General features: G+C 33.0%; 2 protein-coding genes across 10 annotated transcripts; one reads left to right on the forward strand and one right to left on the reverse strand.

Moving 5' to 3' along the window:
• The first annotated feature begins 464 nt into the window (after nucleotides 1-464).
• On the forward strand, nucleotides 465-12,660 carry LOC127842992 (E3 ubiquitin-protein ligase MIB2-like). 3 transcript variants are annotated; one of them, XM_052372807.1, is made up of 17 exons: nucleotides 465-537; nucleotides 988-1,087; nucleotides 3,554-3,667; nucleotides 3,921-4,092; nucleotides 4,289-4,635; nucleotides 4,987-5,159; nucleotides 6,671-6,754; nucleotides 6,958-7,138; nucleotides 7,256-7,446; nucleotides 7,869-8,017; nucleotides 8,191-8,347; nucleotides 8,924-9,078; nucleotides 9,164-9,281; nucleotides 9,623-9,725; nucleotides 9,931-10,052; nucleotides 10,371-10,552; nucleotides 11,732-12,660. In XM_052372807.1, exons 2-17 carry the CDS (start codon nucleotides 991-993, stop codon nucleotides 11,940-11,942), a joined length of 2,556 nt encoding a protein of 851 aa, XP_052228767.1. In that variant the 5' UTR covers nucleotides 465-537; nucleotides 988-990; the 3' UTR covers nucleotides 11,943-12,660. The 3 variants fall into 3 exon arrangements, with proteins under 3 accessions (XP_052228767.1, XP_052228765.1, XP_052228768.1); XM_052372805.1 differs by having other exon boundaries at nucleotides 474-727; XM_052372808.1 differs by lacking the exon at nucleotides 465-537 and adding an exon at nucleotides 709-835.
• A 207-nt stretch (nucleotides 12,661-12,867) lies between these two features.
• LOC127842993 (uncharacterized) lies at nucleotides 12,868-16,877 on the reverse strand. Of its 7 annotated transcripts, none has more exons than XM_052372812.1 (4): nucleotides 16,804-16,877; nucleotides 15,719-15,809; nucleotides 14,043-14,134; nucleotides 12,868-13,618 (listed from the first exon to the last, which is right to left on the reverse strand). In XM_052372812.1, exons 2-4 carry the CDS (start codon nucleotides 15,784-15,786, stop codon nucleotides 13,302-13,304), a joined length of 477 nt encoding a protein of 158 aa, XP_052228772.1. In that variant the 5' UTR covers nucleotides 15,787-15,809; nucleotides 16,804-16,877; the 3' UTR covers nucleotides 12,868-13,301. The 7 variants fall into 7 exon arrangements, with proteins under 7 accessions (XP_052228772.1, XP_052228771.1, XP_052228775.1 ...); XM_052372811.1 differs by having other exon boundaries at nucleotides 16,686-16,820; XM_052372815.1 differs by lacking the exon at nucleotides 16,804-16,877 and adding an exon at nucleotides 16,577-16,679.
• Between the last annotated feature and the right edge of the window lie 136 nt (nucleotides 16,878-17,013).

Below are 17,013 nucleotides of genomic sequence, written 5' to 3' on the forward strand. Positions count from 1 at the left end.
TTATTTTCACACCTGAACTAATCAATATTAGATTTATGTCAAGAATACACATTTTTTTAATCAGATGAAATCTTTTATGGAATGTACATGATTAATCTAACACTGCATAAATCGTGCAAGACGACATAAACAAATAAAATTACGGTAATTTGAGTTATAAATCTTATCTGTTGAATTGTGGATCCCATCCGTAGATTTTGTGCGACTAAATTGAAACGTTCATTCAAAAAGCAATAGTTCATACATATACTTTGGATGTTTAATGCATATAATAGGACAGGAGCATATAATCGGATTGGTTAAATGCAATACGCAAAGCCTGAATAAACAAACAACATTTAACCATGCACAGTTAAAATATGTGAAACGTATTATTAACAAATAATGTGTTAGTCATAAACCATGCGTATTACGTGTGTCAATAGACCTTATCGATTTTCGTAGCAAAAGTAAGGTATCATATGACATAGCTCATTATAATGGAAACCGAAACTAGTTTGAGAAATAACCGTATTTGGGATATAGCTGTGTTTTTGTGTTCGTTGTTCTTTGTAAATTGTTTGGAAAATATATATTTATATATAAACCTTTTTAATAATTCAGAAATCAAAATAGAGTTTTAATCGTATATACCGGTGGATCAAATTGATTTAAACTCGTGATAAAATGAGTGTTACATAATGTAGAATAGATTCATATATTGTGTCAGGATTGTGTAGCATAAACAGTATGTACAATTATATAAATTGGTATGCCTGTTAATTGCATGAATGTGTACGTCTCGGATATTCTTGTACTGGATATTTTTTAAGCTATATGTGTCCTGTATAATAAAGTAAGACATTTTATCGGTTCAGCATAGTATAGTATGACAATGTGCGTTTTAATTATTAGTAAACATGACTAGCCCTTCATTTCAGATTAGATTCATGCCAACATATTGGCTCATTTTGTGTGCATCTGATATATTCTTATTTCACACTCTAGATAATGGATATAGCACGAGTTGGCATCCGCGTTGTCAGAGGTCCCGACTGGAGCAAGGGTGAAGAGGATGGGGGTGAAGGTCACGTGGGTACAGTTAAAGGTCAGCGTCATATTAAACATTTATGCACGATTGGTTGTGTTGTTGTTGATATATTTCAGATCTGAACACTACAATAGCCTGGATTCCTTTGCATGTCTTTCAGACCAAGGCTATTTGAACAAAGATATGAAAATGTTAGATTGTATTATTGACCTCTTAAATATATACCAATACGTGTAAGAATCAATCCTTTACTGACAATAACTACAATAATTCAATCCTCATGCGCATTATTGAACTAAAACCGTGTCTGATGTATTTTTATCTATCTCTATTTATCAGATATAGTTTTAAACTCCAAATCACGTTTTGTATAATAGCACTACATCGTTAGTTTTATATTACATACATACGTGTGTTTGCGGAGACATAATAAAAATAAAACAAGTGAGTTGAATAATTCCGATTTACATGTGTAATGAAACATGTATTTTAAAGGGCGCCTTTTCACGTTTTGGTAAATTGACAAAATTAAAAAAGTTGTTTCAGAATCGCAGAATTTTGTTTTAGTTATGATATTTGTGAGGAAACAGTAATACTGAATATTTACATAAAAAAGCCATTATATGCACCTTTTTACGATTTAAAAACCTGAAATTATAAAGCGTTGCAACGTGAAACGATTGAATAATTTCGATAGTTCTGTTGTTGTCGTTATATTTTGTGAAACTACGAGGATTGCCTATATAAGGTATAAAATACATCCCTCCTTGTTTGAGCACGGATAGCCGAGTGGTCTAAATGGGTAGACTTTGACTCCAGGACTCCAGTGGTCAGTGGTTCGAGTCCTGTTAATTGCCTTTTTTTCTTTTTTATAAACTTGTATTCTTGATTGTTTTACTGAAGCTTTTTAGATCCACTGTTTACATTTATCAACATAAAGCATTTAAAGACAAACTTCAATACATACCAAAACCTGTGAAAAAGCCCCTTCAATTACTGCTATAAATGAAGCGTTTATAAACCTTAACATGTATAAACACCTTATGAAGTCGATAATGTCATCATGTAAAAATTAAGATGAAGATTGAATGAAAAATAATTAATACAAAAAAAGAAGAGCAATATTTAAGCGAAAATGCATTATCTATGTAATGTAATGTACATTTCACGATTACATGTAAATATCATCCGAATTCATTCCTGATCCGAATATCGGTGCACATTATTTTTGTTGTTCACATTTTGTCTATACAGTGCACTGCATTTAGCAAAATAATGTTCTCCAAAATCTAATATATTTATATATTTGTATTTACCTTGTGTTTAGTCCATTATATGTTGTTTGTTGTGAGAATAATCCAACATATTTGAAATTCCTGCACTGTCAAAATCGTTGCAGCAATGTATATTGATGACGTCATACGTAGGAATATGGTGGAGTGTTATTGCATGCGTTTGACTTTCAAATAGGCTGTACAATTGTAATATTCAATCCTCTATTTGTATAAAAGGTGATATGTATTATAACTTGCAAATTGTTCATTCATATTTATTGTGAAAACATAATAGTTTGCAGGGAACTATTTGAGACGCTGACTGCGTAAGAATTACTAAAGTTTTCATGCTGCAGCATTTAATATTGTATTGTTTTCCATGCATATTTAAAGCTGTTTATTGTTTCAATTCATCAAACGTATTGCTTTCTGTGATTAAGATGTGATATTTATGATGATTGTCGATTTATTATAATTAGAAGTATATTCTTGTTTACATGTAGCCGCATTACTTCCATATATGCTGCAGGATGCTGCAGGATTGTGATTGGCTGCAGCCAAATCTTTGGCTGCAGCCAAATCTGCAGCATCCGAAGGGTATATAAGGAGGTTCTCCGCATAGTTTTGGCAACAGTTGCTAACAACAAACATCACTGTTCGTTAAATTGAAACCCTTGTAAAAGTAAGAAACAAACATTATTAGTTCATAGAAATAACATTTTCATTTCACGAATTTAAAGTATTAAACAGCATTTTTGTTACATGAACTTCTAACTACTGGTATTATAAATAAAACAAAAGTTTAAGTAGTTCATAGAATATCAGTACTATTTTTATGATATCGACAATTTTAAAGCAGGGCAACTGTTCGCCAAACATCCATCATTTATTAGTCAATATCTTGGCATAATAGTTATAGAGCTATTATTGTATTAAAGACTATTTAATGATTGCAAGAATAAAGAGCTAATATTTAAAACTTTAAATGGTCTCCGTTGCTTGACCCCAAACTCAAACTACATTTGAGCGCATAGAGATGAGCGCAATTTCAGCAATTGTATCTTCCATGTAAAGAAGCTTACAGTCCCATGTACTTGTTGTGTTAAATATATGTATAATTAATTGTTTTGTAATTAAAAATATCAATTTAACTAGTCCACGATATGGATTATTGTGGTAAATCTATATGCATAAGAAAATAATATAGCCACATACTAATAAACTTGTATATTTGTGAATAATTATATAGATGTTTACGCTAACAAGACTGTCGGAGTCTTTTGGGACAATGGCAAATTTGGAACATACAGTATCGGGAAGGACAGCAAATATGAACTCCGCGTTTATGACAACACTTTAATAGGTATACACACGTGCATCGATGTATAGTATTGAGTTGTGTCCGCTAACTAACGAATGCAGCACAATCCTTTCTTTTGATTTAAAACAAATCAATCACACATATCTTGTAAATATAATGTTTGGTCTGAAATAAATGTATTGATATAGCAGATATTTATCGGTAGATCCTGTTGTAACACCATACTGTATTTGTTCACATGCTCTTAAATATACAGAATGTAAAATCTGGTACAATATTATCATACTTGTTTTAGGACAAAACCATGCCGGCATAAGATGCGGGTGTTGTAAGGAGATGGATTGCATGGGTGTAGTGTGGGCGTGTCAGGAATGCCCCGGTATTTATCTCTGCAACAGCTGCTACTGTGGTGACCGACATGATATAAGACACCCATGCAAAAGGATTTCCTCGCCTACAGAAGAAGGGTGTGATGTATTTGCAATATTGGAATTATATACCACTAGATGTACAATAATAAAGTGAATGTATTTGTAAACTTTAACAAATCGGGTCAACCATTTCCTTGTTTAACTTTGTTATTTATTAGATTGTATGCATGTATGTGTCTCCTTGCAATAATATAGTGTTATTGTTTAACGTAGTTTATACATTCGAATTTAGTGTCGCCGTTGCAAAAAGGTCAGCTAGTTACAAAGTTCGATCAACTGGATTATTTCTGGGGGCAAAAGTGAAACGATTGCCAATCAACGAGAAACAGTGTACACAACATTTGATGATTACTCAAAAGTCATGTGAAGGTGGTACATTAATTTACTCACGTGAAGACGATGGAGGACTAGGAACAGTAACAGAGGTAATTTCGAACGGTGAGAACGAAGGTGATCGTAACGCTGTGAAGGTCACGTGGTCTAACAACGAAATGTCAATATGTCGCCCTGGGGAAGACGTTTTCTGTGTTGAAGAGATGCCCGGATTGTCATACTACAGAGACCATATTCCTGTTCTTCGTAAGAAACGCTTTGATTTAAATTGTCAGAATTATGCATAAGCATGACCTAATTTGGAATATATGGTTTTTGCATAATAAATCGCTAATCTTATTTGACAGTAATAACGGAGGGCTTTAATTTCAAGGGAGGAATATCTGTCACCCTTGGAAGTCATTGAGTTTAAATGAGTTTTTTGCCCTTTTAATTAATATAGTATATTTGATGAATTCAACAATAAATATTTGCAAAGACAAACATATGTATATTCACAAATAAACAGTAACACAATATGTTTATGATATCGCCACACAAAGTAACTTGGAAAATAATCCATTGCAAACATAATGTGGTGTGAATTTATTTAAAAAGGTTGTGAACAGGATGACGAAGAAGAGAAAAATACAGAAACCAATTTTAATCCTGCGATGAAAAACAACAAAATGACAAACAAATCCACGGGTTATGATGACAAACCTAGTCAGCATGAAAACATTAGAATTGACAATAATGAAACAGCTGCCGAACTGAACATTGAAATTAAGGTTTGTAGGGCATGTATGTTGTTTTTTTCCAAAAAAAAATTCACAACGTTTAACGTTTTTTTAACGTCAACCGAGTATGCGAGTGTATTTCAAACAGATGCTGAATTCCAGAGAACGCATGTTTTAAGGCTATATCATATATAACGGCACGTACATTTCATAAGGTAAATTGTTGAAGTTTTTGGGTTTTGTTAATCGACATTTTATTTAAAAAAATTGATACCTATAAGAACAAAGTACTGTCATACTGGATTTGAAGTAATACATTTTTTCGTTACCAAATAGCTTTTATACAGTCAATTAATAAGCATTTATCCCATCATCAGACGTGCATAGTCGAAATAAACCACTGTGGAATAAATTTTCCTCTATTACGGCAGTGCTGAAATATAGCTGTCACGCGCGGCGGAGAATGGTCATATTACTCGGAATCAACTATAAAGTAATCATTCTTAGTGAAATCGAATCAGATTCAACAAAACAAACAACTTGATACCAAGATGTAATATATTTTTAACATATAATGCAACTCAAAAAGCAAAAAAACATTATTTACAAATATTACGCGCGCGTACTCGTGACGTCATTATTTACACGTCATACGACACAATGCATGTTCTTTCACGCGTAAGCTGCAGTTGTTTAGTGTTGTTGTTTTTTCATTATTTCTTAAAAATCGGGGACGTAGAGGTATGATAAACAGAAAAACAGGTTAGTTACTGATCTTTTTGTAATGTATAAGGCTCGGCACGATTAAAATAATGAAACCATGTTTGCTAAAAATAATTTTGGCATTTTCCGTGTAGTTCGATTTTCCTGTTCTACTTTAAAAGAAATAATTTACGACTAAGAAAATTGATGGGATAAATCGAATACTAGGTCGGTGCCGAATAAAGCAAAGCTAATTTTGCTCGGCACGAAAATCTGATTGTCTAAGCCACGCAAAATAAACTTTGCTTTATTCGGCACCGACCTAGTATTCTCTATATACGAAACTTTGATAGTTGTACTTCAAAAACTTGCTCAGTTATGTTGTACACATGCATTTTATGCTCGATTTTCAGAGACAATATTAATCAACATATTTTAGGACTAATGCGTTAAAAACATATCCTTAAAACATGCGATTTCTGGAAATAGCATGTATTAGGATGTATATTGAGAGCAAAAATCGCCATCACACCATTAGGTTGGTGATCAGATCGTCGATACACTATGCTATTAATACGATGAGTAAATTAATGCAAACAGGCCCGTATTTAGTTTTATAAAATCGTATTTGTCCGTATGAATTTGCTAACCTAAAAAACATTCATTTTTAATATTGAATAATAATTTATTGAGAAAGCCTTTGAATCAGTTTATACATATAATGGGCTTTAGCCGTTCAAAGGCGGTAAGAGTTTATCAATGTTATATGTTAAATGTTTGCATTATATTGTCTTTTATTGATTTGGAAATTATTCAATATTTGTTTGTGTTTAATTCTTGTTTAATTATATATTTCACAGGTAGGGGATCAAGTGCGAGTCATTGATAACCTCGAACTTGTTAGAGCATCGTTGAAAGAACAATGGAGTGACAGCATGAAAGATGTAATTATTCAAATGCGAATCGTATTAAATGCGTTTTTGACGTGTTGGTTCAGTTCGATTTGTCCAGATGCTGTCTAATTTAAGTTGTATTACTCTGTTTGCAAAGAATGACGGATAACATATTGTTAATACAACTAAGAAATTCATATCTTATGTAAGAATATTATTCCTCATATGTGCACACATTGTTAATATGTCGGCAGGTGATCGGCAAGATTGGAATCATAGCGCAAATATGTTCAGATGGTAATCTGGAGGTTGCTTTTGTTGGCAAATCTTGGGTATTTACGCCGGACTGTTGTAAAGTTGTCTCAGAAACGAAGTCGACCAGACCATGCAATACGGGGGATGAGCTCGACACGGCGCCCGCCAGAAAAACCATTCGTATATTCGTTTCTGTGTAATTTTTATTAAGTGGTCCGAGTCATATAGTTTATAGTGTGTTTGCCTATTAATCACTGATGTTAAACAATTCAAATGTGTATATGTATGGTGTTACAGTTAACAATTCGGATCGTGCACTACATCATTTAGTGGGTGCACTTGGCGGAGAGGAACTAGCAACGGCATTAGAAAGGCTCTGTGAACAATATCCGTCACCTACAGATGTACCACCCGGATTCCTTTTCCATGCGGTTTTGAACAATAATGCAGCCGTATCATTTCTTACTGCGACCCGATGTCCTCATTTGGTAAGCGTTTTTTTATTAAATAAATGGTATATCAATTAACGCTTGTACACGCTTTTAAAACTGTATTTACCTAATTGAAAAACACTTTATGCAAACGGCTACTACATTATATTTGCAGTTTTTTCTTTACTATATGTGTAAACGTAGGTTAGATAGGAAATGATACGTATCCTATGACATATTATGAATTTAAAAGTGCAGTCCACGTCAATTTAGAAATCAATATTCGACATCCGAATATTAATAAATGTATTCGTAAATTCCCCTGCATAATGTTAGTAATACTATATACACTGATAAGAGTGTGTCTTCGTTTTTGGATTACATATGCCATGTATAGATGAACTATGCTAATTTGTATTTTAAACAAGATTCCTTAAAGTACAACACTGAGTTATTAAGTCACTAATATTTATTTGAAGGTCAATGCCAAGCACGACGATTTCACTGCGCTGATGTTAGCCTGTCAAAAAGGACACGCAGATATCGCTAAAGTGCTATTAAACTGCAACGCTGATGTTAACATCAAAAACTCCAAAGGAACTACAGCCCTTATACTGGCCCTAGTAAAGTAAACGTTTATTATTATATCTTGGAAACATCGTAAATAAATAATATGTAAAATGACAAGTTGTATACACACATAACATCGATTAAACAACTTATATAACGAACTATCCAGATTGCTAAACTAACTTCTCTTAATTATATACATCCGTTAAAACGTATCAATATGATTTTAAGTGGTCATGAACAGACGGCTCTATTGCTACTCGAAGCGGGTGCTGAAGTCAATTACAAAGACACTCAGGGAAGAGTTCCTATTCACTATGCTTCACTCAAATCATCAACTGCTGTTATAAAACAATTAGTTCTCAGAAATGTCAACGTAAATGCACAGGTAAATATATACAAGCCGAAAGTGATACGTTTTAAATACCAGCGTATCATTTGTTTTAATGCTCGTTACAACATAGCTTACCAATATAAACATGTGTACAAATTAACTTGATTTATTGTGGGTGCAATAAAACAAAGCACAACAATCCCCTGTCAATCGATATGTGCTAACAGATAGTTCATGTTATGTTTATAAATTATATCTTTTGATATGCAATGGCTCGAATATTCACTTTTCAATACTAACAAACCCAGAGGTAAACCATACATTATAACATAACGTTATATTATACCGCTACATGTGGAGAACAATTCCATGCACATTTTATTTCAAGTTTTTTTTATAATGACTCGTGTGTTGGCTATGTGAAAATTGGCCTACTTAATCCAGCGTGAAACTTTAAACGATGCAATACAAAAAATTCTCAATCAGATGTTTAGAATGTTCGCGTTCCTTTATGCTATGCTGTATGTATAACTGAACATAATTATGCAACACATGTTTAATAATGAGTGAATCTGCTAGCTCAATCGTAATAATGACAAAGAAGATCGTTGATATGATTATTGTTTACAGGATTGCGACGGTGATACACCCCTGAATATGGCAGTATTGGCAGGCAATGTTGCAGTGGCTGCTGAACTTATACATTGTAGGAAGGTGAACCTTCTAATAAAGAACAAACAACGACAAACAGCAGTGCTCCTCGCCGCAATTAAAAATGACGTGGTGTAAGTTACTTAAAAAAGACGTGGTGTAAGTTACATTAAAATTACGTGGTGTAAGTTACATTCATTTTGAAATAATTCATTTCAGAACAACAGAAGCTATTCTTCAGCGATGCCCTGTACAGAAATTCCCAGCAATTGCAGATGAGACGATACAGGCCGCTACATATCACAATAATATGGACGTTGTCCGTTTACTTATAAAGGTTACCTGTATTAACTGGTTTGCAATGGTATCAATATTCCGTACACATATAACAATGTCATTTGACATGTCTAAACATGTTTGAATCCGATAAGACGTTTTATTAACAAGAATTAATTGAATCCTTTTGCAAAATGAAATATATTTGCAAATTGAATGATCAAACAAATACAATTAGATTTGTGTTTGGTTTCAAATCCGAGTCTAAAGACTAGACATGAGAGAAGCAATTTACAAGGTCATACTATTATACTATATTGTCACATTATGTTATTTATTTAAACGAAGTTTATTTTGTTTTATTAATACATCGTTTTCTATATGTGTCTAATTTCATGAAAGATGGGAGTTGATGTAAATCGTTCGAGTGAACATCATTTACTTCCTTTACATGATGCTTGCGTATCAGGACACTTTGAGATATCTAAACTATTAGTACAAGCAGGTATGACACTGCACTGTTTTAAATAAAAATTGTTCTTGTGTATACATTTTACTTATTCATCTGGAATTTCATTATTTGAATATTTTCCGTAATATTCCATTTTTACATCTGGCGGTCACTTATTGCCATTGTTAATTAACGATTACGGGTCTATATGCAACTATGCTAAGCAAATATTATTTATTTAAAAAAATGTTTATTGAAGGTGCGGACGTAAACAAAAAGGACGTCAGTGGAGTAACACCGATTCACCTGTGTGTTGCGCCTGATTCCCCGTACTTAAAAGCTGTGGAACAGACGGAATTTTTTAAAGCAAATTTGAAAGCGGTATTGCTTTTTTGATGTAGATTCTTAAGCTCTGTTAAACGTTAGTTTTACAATACACAAATAATCTAAGTTACGGAATACGATCTGGTATGTTCGGATTTAAAGACCAGTGCACAAGAATTTCTCTCCTGGTTATTTTTCTGTAGTTTCCTGATTTCTATGTATTTTATTTATGTTTTAATAACCTACTTGGTAGTGTTTATTTCGTAGCATCAATGTTCATAAAGCTATGGTTGAACCATGGGATCGCACGCGGTCTTACATTATAGTGTTGACCATGAGTTCAACATATATGATAAAACTTGTTTCATCTTTCAGATACAAGAAATGAACGTCCGTAATAATACAACAGAAAAACTTCAAGAGCGGACAGACTTAGCATGTTTCCTTGTGAAACATGGAGCCCGTGTGGATATTCTGGACGGCTTTGGTAATACTCCACTAGAAATTTGCAAAGATCAACAAATGAAGGACCACATTATCCAGCATTTTAAACTCCAGTATGTTACCATTATTTTATTATCTTGTATAACCATGAAGGTAATGTCATTTCGAATAGTGTATGTATGACTAACGTGTGTTTTTAATTAAAAAATTCTAAAATTAACAAAGGCTATAAATGACCGTCAGATGTAAAAATGGAATATAACGGAAAATATACAACTATTTTAATTCATTACAGATTATCAGAAGATAAATGTTTAGAAATCCCCACAAGTATTTAATTTTAGCACAGATTCCGATGGCAAATACAATACAAGACAATGCATACGTGTAAACGACATAAAAACGTTTAGGCCTTCGCCTTTTAAAGATCAATTTAAAGATTTCTGGATTTCATGCGGTTTGAAGGAGCGACAAACCTGACACATAGCCGAGCATTAATCACTGAGTAGGGGAGGCACTCGCACGACAACACAGACATAACAAAACCGGCACCAAATACACAATCATGATTAATTCTGAGCTCACCACCGTATAGCGGTGAATGAAAAAATGTGACTTAATTAGGTTTGGTGACGCGCATCATAATAACTGGTTTATGCAAAAGACCGACATTGTTTTCTCCGATTATTGTTTCGCTTCTTCTTAGCATCCACGTTTTCATGTATAATTGTATTATTCGTATGTCGTATTAGTATACAAAGTGTAGATAAAAATACATGCACTCTAACACATTTAGGCATAGGTTTTTAAAGCTATGTATATACAATTCGAACCAAAGTCAAAGATATAACCAGTCCTGAATAAAGTTGGAGCAATTATCATGAAATAAAAAGGCTACCGTGCGATAACTTAAAGCATATATTGTTCTGGGTATGAACCTAAATATCGTTGCTCATGAAACTAAGTTAATTTGTATGTAGTTTGTGAAATCAAATTTCATTTTTTTTAAATATTTGATGATAAAGAAGGGATACGTTAGTTTATATCGTGAACACACAGACAAAACCCGGCATCTTAAATTCCCAAAATGTTCCGTGCTGATCAGATCATACGACTGAAACACAGTAATTTTATCTATTTAAAAAATACGAATACAATATCAGAATCGGCTAACATACACTTCAAACAAACACAATCAATATCTGTTGCATGCATATAAACTGATTCGTCCAGCCATATACAAATACAACCATGGATGTAAATGGTATGGTTATCTTGTTTGTGCATTTTAGTCGTGCAAGAGGCACAGAAGGGATCAACCTTTATGACCGGCTGTTATCAAGGATGGCGGTTCCATGTGTCCAATGCAAGACCACCTTGTCGAACATGCGGATTGTCCCATGCGGACATATTGTGCTTTGTCTGAAATGCATACCTACGTTGCTTGCTAAAGAATGTCCGAGATGCAACACGCGTATCGAAGAGTCATTCTGTTTAGGTTAAGTTGTATGTTGATTTGAATTTGCCCCATTAAATGTGCATGGAATGCATATAGTATAATAAATGAAGATATATTTTTATAATGCTTATATAAAACATGATTTACATAATTTTGACTCTAAAACGCGTTTCTAAATTTTTAAATAGCGTTTTGTCTTTTCGTTAAAATAATTGAAGAGTTGATCTGATGAAATTATTGCTTATTTATCTCGTTACTTTATTTATTACATTCTAATAGAATATAAGAACATTTGAATAGACTAACTTTACTATTTATAGTGTTATATTTTATTTGCATGATTGTATGTAATATTGGTTGCATATCCTTTGGATATCCCCATCAAACTTAATAAGTGTGTGTTAATAACAGTTGTGACGATTATATACGAGTCTTATCAAAAACAGTACGCAGGTTCCTGTGATTGAGATAAGGCTGTTATGAACAGATACATATGGAAATCACTCTGTCAAATTCAGATCACTTTCGTACGTGTAGTTTTATGTATGCTGTATTCACAATGGTAATCGACTCCAGGTATGTACTTATTCGGTAGACGTAGAACATTGGTCATATTTATATTACATCTACTGTATATTTTGCCATTACACAAGTCCGCTGTCAGACTCGAATATCATTATTTTACTGAATATTAAACTTCTTGCAGATATGAGGTATACCTACTTTCAATAGTATGATGTAATAAAGAAACCTGTAACCATGTGCAGTTCTTCACTAATTTATATTCCGCCGATAGATGTGCTAACATGATTGAACTTAACTGATATCCATTCACCGCATAGTGTATGCATTCTCTTTTAATTGTAATTATTGGAAAGGTTTTTCATTTCCTTAATTAGATTTTTCTTCACCACTCTTGCATGTATATTTTAATTGTGAAAGCCAACTAAACATTTATAAATTAAAACTGATTATGTCAATTGTTATGTGTTATTTGAATGAATGGTTCAACAAATATATCGAAACCAAAGCAAGCATTCATTCAACCAATCAAAAGCATATCCATTTTATACGATATTCATCAATTTACTACACGTACACGGTCAGACTGTTACCATCAGACCGCATATAGTTATTATACATGTATTATTTTCATTGAAAAGGCGAACAAAATTACAAACCAAATATAGAAAATATATTTTTCAATAGTTAACAAAGCTGAAAAGATGCAATTAAATGAGTCACGTGCACAATCATGAACAACATTATACTTTCACAAACCAAAATGTCATTGTATGTGTATTTGAAAATACGTTCGTTTAAAAAAAGGGTTGAAAACTGTTCTAACAAATAATAAAGCGCCAGTTAAAACATGGCTAAAATAGTGAATCACGAAAATGGCTCTACCTATAATCATAATAATCATCGCCATACCGTCTGTCATAATAATAAACATCATTCCGTCGGCTATAATAATAATCATCATCCCGACGGTCATAGTAATAACCATCATCCCGTCGGTTATAATTATAACCATCATTCTGCCGTGTGTACTGCTTTTCTATTTCCGTCATAAGATGCGCCACCCAGAGGCTTCCCATCTTTCCCATCAGCTGGACTGCCTGAGAGAAAGCGAACGTAAAGCTCTCCATGTCCGCCCTCTGGAACCGTCCTTTGTGATAGGAACTGCCGCAGTTCCAGTTCCATTCACAGATGTTACCTGCCCAATATAAAGTAATCGTAATCGTGCAACATTTTTCAATCGTGCAATTTTCTCAGAACAAGACACAATTTTTGTCAGGTATGATTCATTGCATATTGAAGACAACTAGATAAGCAGTTCGCAACGTACATAAAACATAATAATTTATAAACATTATACATTTATAAGGGAAAGTATAGCCGAAACATTAAGCCGTTTACCTACAGCTGTCCAGTTGTAATGCTTAAATAATATATACAAAACAAACGGCAGAACAGCATTCATTTGTGAACGTTAATATTATTTAGACAATAAGTTGCCGTGGACGAGGGGGGAGCACAGTACGACAGGTTCGCCTAGGGTGCCAAATACTCTGGCGCCGGCCCTGACCAGAAGTACAAGTTCTGTGATTTATTTCAAACATTAAGAATAGAAAACGTACCAAAGTGATTTCCATTTTCACAAACCATTTGTCCCAGGCCATTCAAAAACATTGCGCTATGGCAACGGGAGCATTCCCATGCAATCGGTTTCCTTGAAATATATGAAACCATTGATAAAACACAAACACATATTATAGCAGTAATTGCCTAAGTGTGCATGATAATTCAAACTAATCTTTAAGAAACAAAATTATCAAAACACATTTACAGCTGAAATCACCGCCATAAAGCAGTCCTTGCAAAAACATAGGGATCATACCAGTTATATAAGTTATCCGGGAATAATCACTTTAAGGGGAAAATAAACGGAACCCATCTAATAAAACCTATGTGTAATAAAACATTTAAAAGTATTGTTTAGAGTTATAATAATGTTAATGTAATTTTATTAGATTCAAAGTAATTACAGATTAAACGTGTATGTAGCTGAGCAATACCAAAACAGTAAATCCTTGATATAGATAGTTCAAAAGGTATAGAAATGATGGTGAATTAACCACAGTTCACAATTTAGACTAAATTATCTATTGAATAAATTGTTCACATAAAAAGTACATAAACGATACTTATTTTAATACAGCGCAAAAATAAAGCGGTGTAAGTAAAGTTTTGAAACAAACCGACATAATGATAATATACGGATAAACTAATACATTTACAAACTGTACAAGACTGCTCGACCGACAGACATAAAGACGCGTTTGTATGAACAAATACAGAGAGGCACACGGATAGATAGTCACAATAAAGGCATATTCATAATAGCAAGTAAGAAGACCGACCGGTACAAGTATAAACACAAACTCATAAACAAGTCGAAAGGTTGAATGACCAACAAATTACAGAATATAATTACACAAGGAACAAACAAAACCATTAACGGGTAGACAAACATAGAAATATTGGCCTATCAACAAATACGCAGTAATACCGATCAATCAGATATCAAAACATAGAAGGCTCAAACAAATATAGATCAACTTATAGTCGTACACATTGATTTTCAGTGAATTTAAGATTTAATTTCGTTTTTAAAAGTAGTGTGGCGGTGCATTTTAATTAATGTTTATTGAAATATAATGTATCGATATGTAGCAAATCTGTATTTATGATATATATTTGATCATTGTAATGAAAGATGATTTTCATTTACGTTTTGATGTCATGCAATCAAGTTATTTGGTTTAATACATAAGGACTGTGTTCATGAATATAACAGAGATATTAAATTTTCATTTCGCCACGGATCGATCGTATGCTGCACTGTGTTTCTATTCAGACAATTACGAAATCAATCAATGAACCGAGAGAATTGTATAAAGTATAAGCCGTTACGCGACAAAACATAAACTAGTGAAATTAGTGATGATTATACAAAACTTTTAACCGTACGAATTGTTGTAATAACACATAACAAACACAAATGCAAAAAATGTTATATAAAACATTAATAATATATTATAACATTTATGTATATAACTTATAACATTACATTTAAAACATATAAATCTAAAAGACATTTGTGTCAGAAATACAGGTTATATCGTGTGCTGATAAATGTAAATAGGTATAAAGCCAGATGGAAAGAAAACAATGATCAACTGACTCAAATGTACATGACGCCGACAAACTTAAAATAAGAAAGACAGAAACTGGCACACTTCATTATATTTACCTTGAAGGACATCCTGTGACCGGACATTGGAAGGCATCTAATTTCACCCACTCGAACGGTCTTGCCATTGATTGCTTTGTTTAGTTGATACCTAAATAAAACTGAAACGTATTTACGTTTGAAATAATCGCCTACTACATACCGTCATGACCATTATGGTTAAATATGTAATCACATTATAAAGAAAATATGGGATATCCAATTCTGTTTCCGAATGGAAATAATAGGGACGAGCGTGTACAATTAATGTTTAATTGATGTATTTCTTCAATATAAGTTGTAACAACGGTAACAAACAAGCAAACTTTACGTTTCTATGTTTATTATATCCCCGATAGTAACGACACTCTTCTTTTGCCGATGTTCGATTGAAACGTATAACAATATGCAACGTATTTGAAATTTGTGCAGGTTGTATAATTAACATATATGTTTGTACATAATGCCCTCTATTCAAGCGATCATTTTGGTGGAGATGCTTCAATACAAATGTATAAATAAATGGATTTTTTGTAGCAAAAATTCAAGAAAACGGAAGGTTGTTGTACAAATCTATTAACAGTTCGTGTGTATTTATTATTGATTAAATTAACAAAGTCAGAACGAATAACAAGGTCAACTGACTTAAACCTCTTAAAAGCAACTAGTGTTCCATTTCAAGACATCCTTTTTATATTACTTCCTCTATTCATGAATAGCTGAGCGAATGTTCTTCCTCTTCTTAATATTAATCGTGTTGGAAAATCAAATGACACAGCATACTGTTGATTCCCATCAGATCGCCTGTTCAGTAAGCGAAAATATTCAAGTTCAAAATTAATCTTGACAAGAATGGTATGTTGGCAATTATGTACTTACACACGAAGAATACATTTTAGGTAACTAAAAACGACACATTGAACGAAAATGACACATAATTTTAGCAAATGCGTCGATGTCAAACATCTACTCATAAATCACCTTCAACCTGTATTAAGCAGAATAATGCGTCGTCCCGCAATCTTTGGTTATAGGTCAGTTTCTAAAAATCGTGATCACATTTATTCAGTTATTGACAATAACTATATTAATGGCCACAATCTCACCTGCGTTTTGGGAAAACGCGTAACTTCCTCTTCCATATGAGATGTGATTTCCTCTTTCTCTTTCGTATGCGACTTACTTCCTTCCTGGAACGAATGCAGTACAGCTACAAGTATTGTTAAGTACGATGACGACCGACCGCCTAGTGTAATAATAGAATATTATTAATGTGTTTTTTTTTATCACGACAGCCTTATGATGTATTTAACTTA

This window comes from Dreissena polymorpha, chromosome 8, assembly GCF_020536995.1.
Source record: "Dreissena polymorpha isolate Duluth1 chromosome 8, UMN_Dpol_1.0, whole genome shotgun sequence".
NCBI classification, from domain to species: domain Eukaryota; kingdom Metazoa; phylum Mollusca; class Bivalvia; order Myida; family Dreissenidae; genus Dreissena; species Dreissena polymorpha.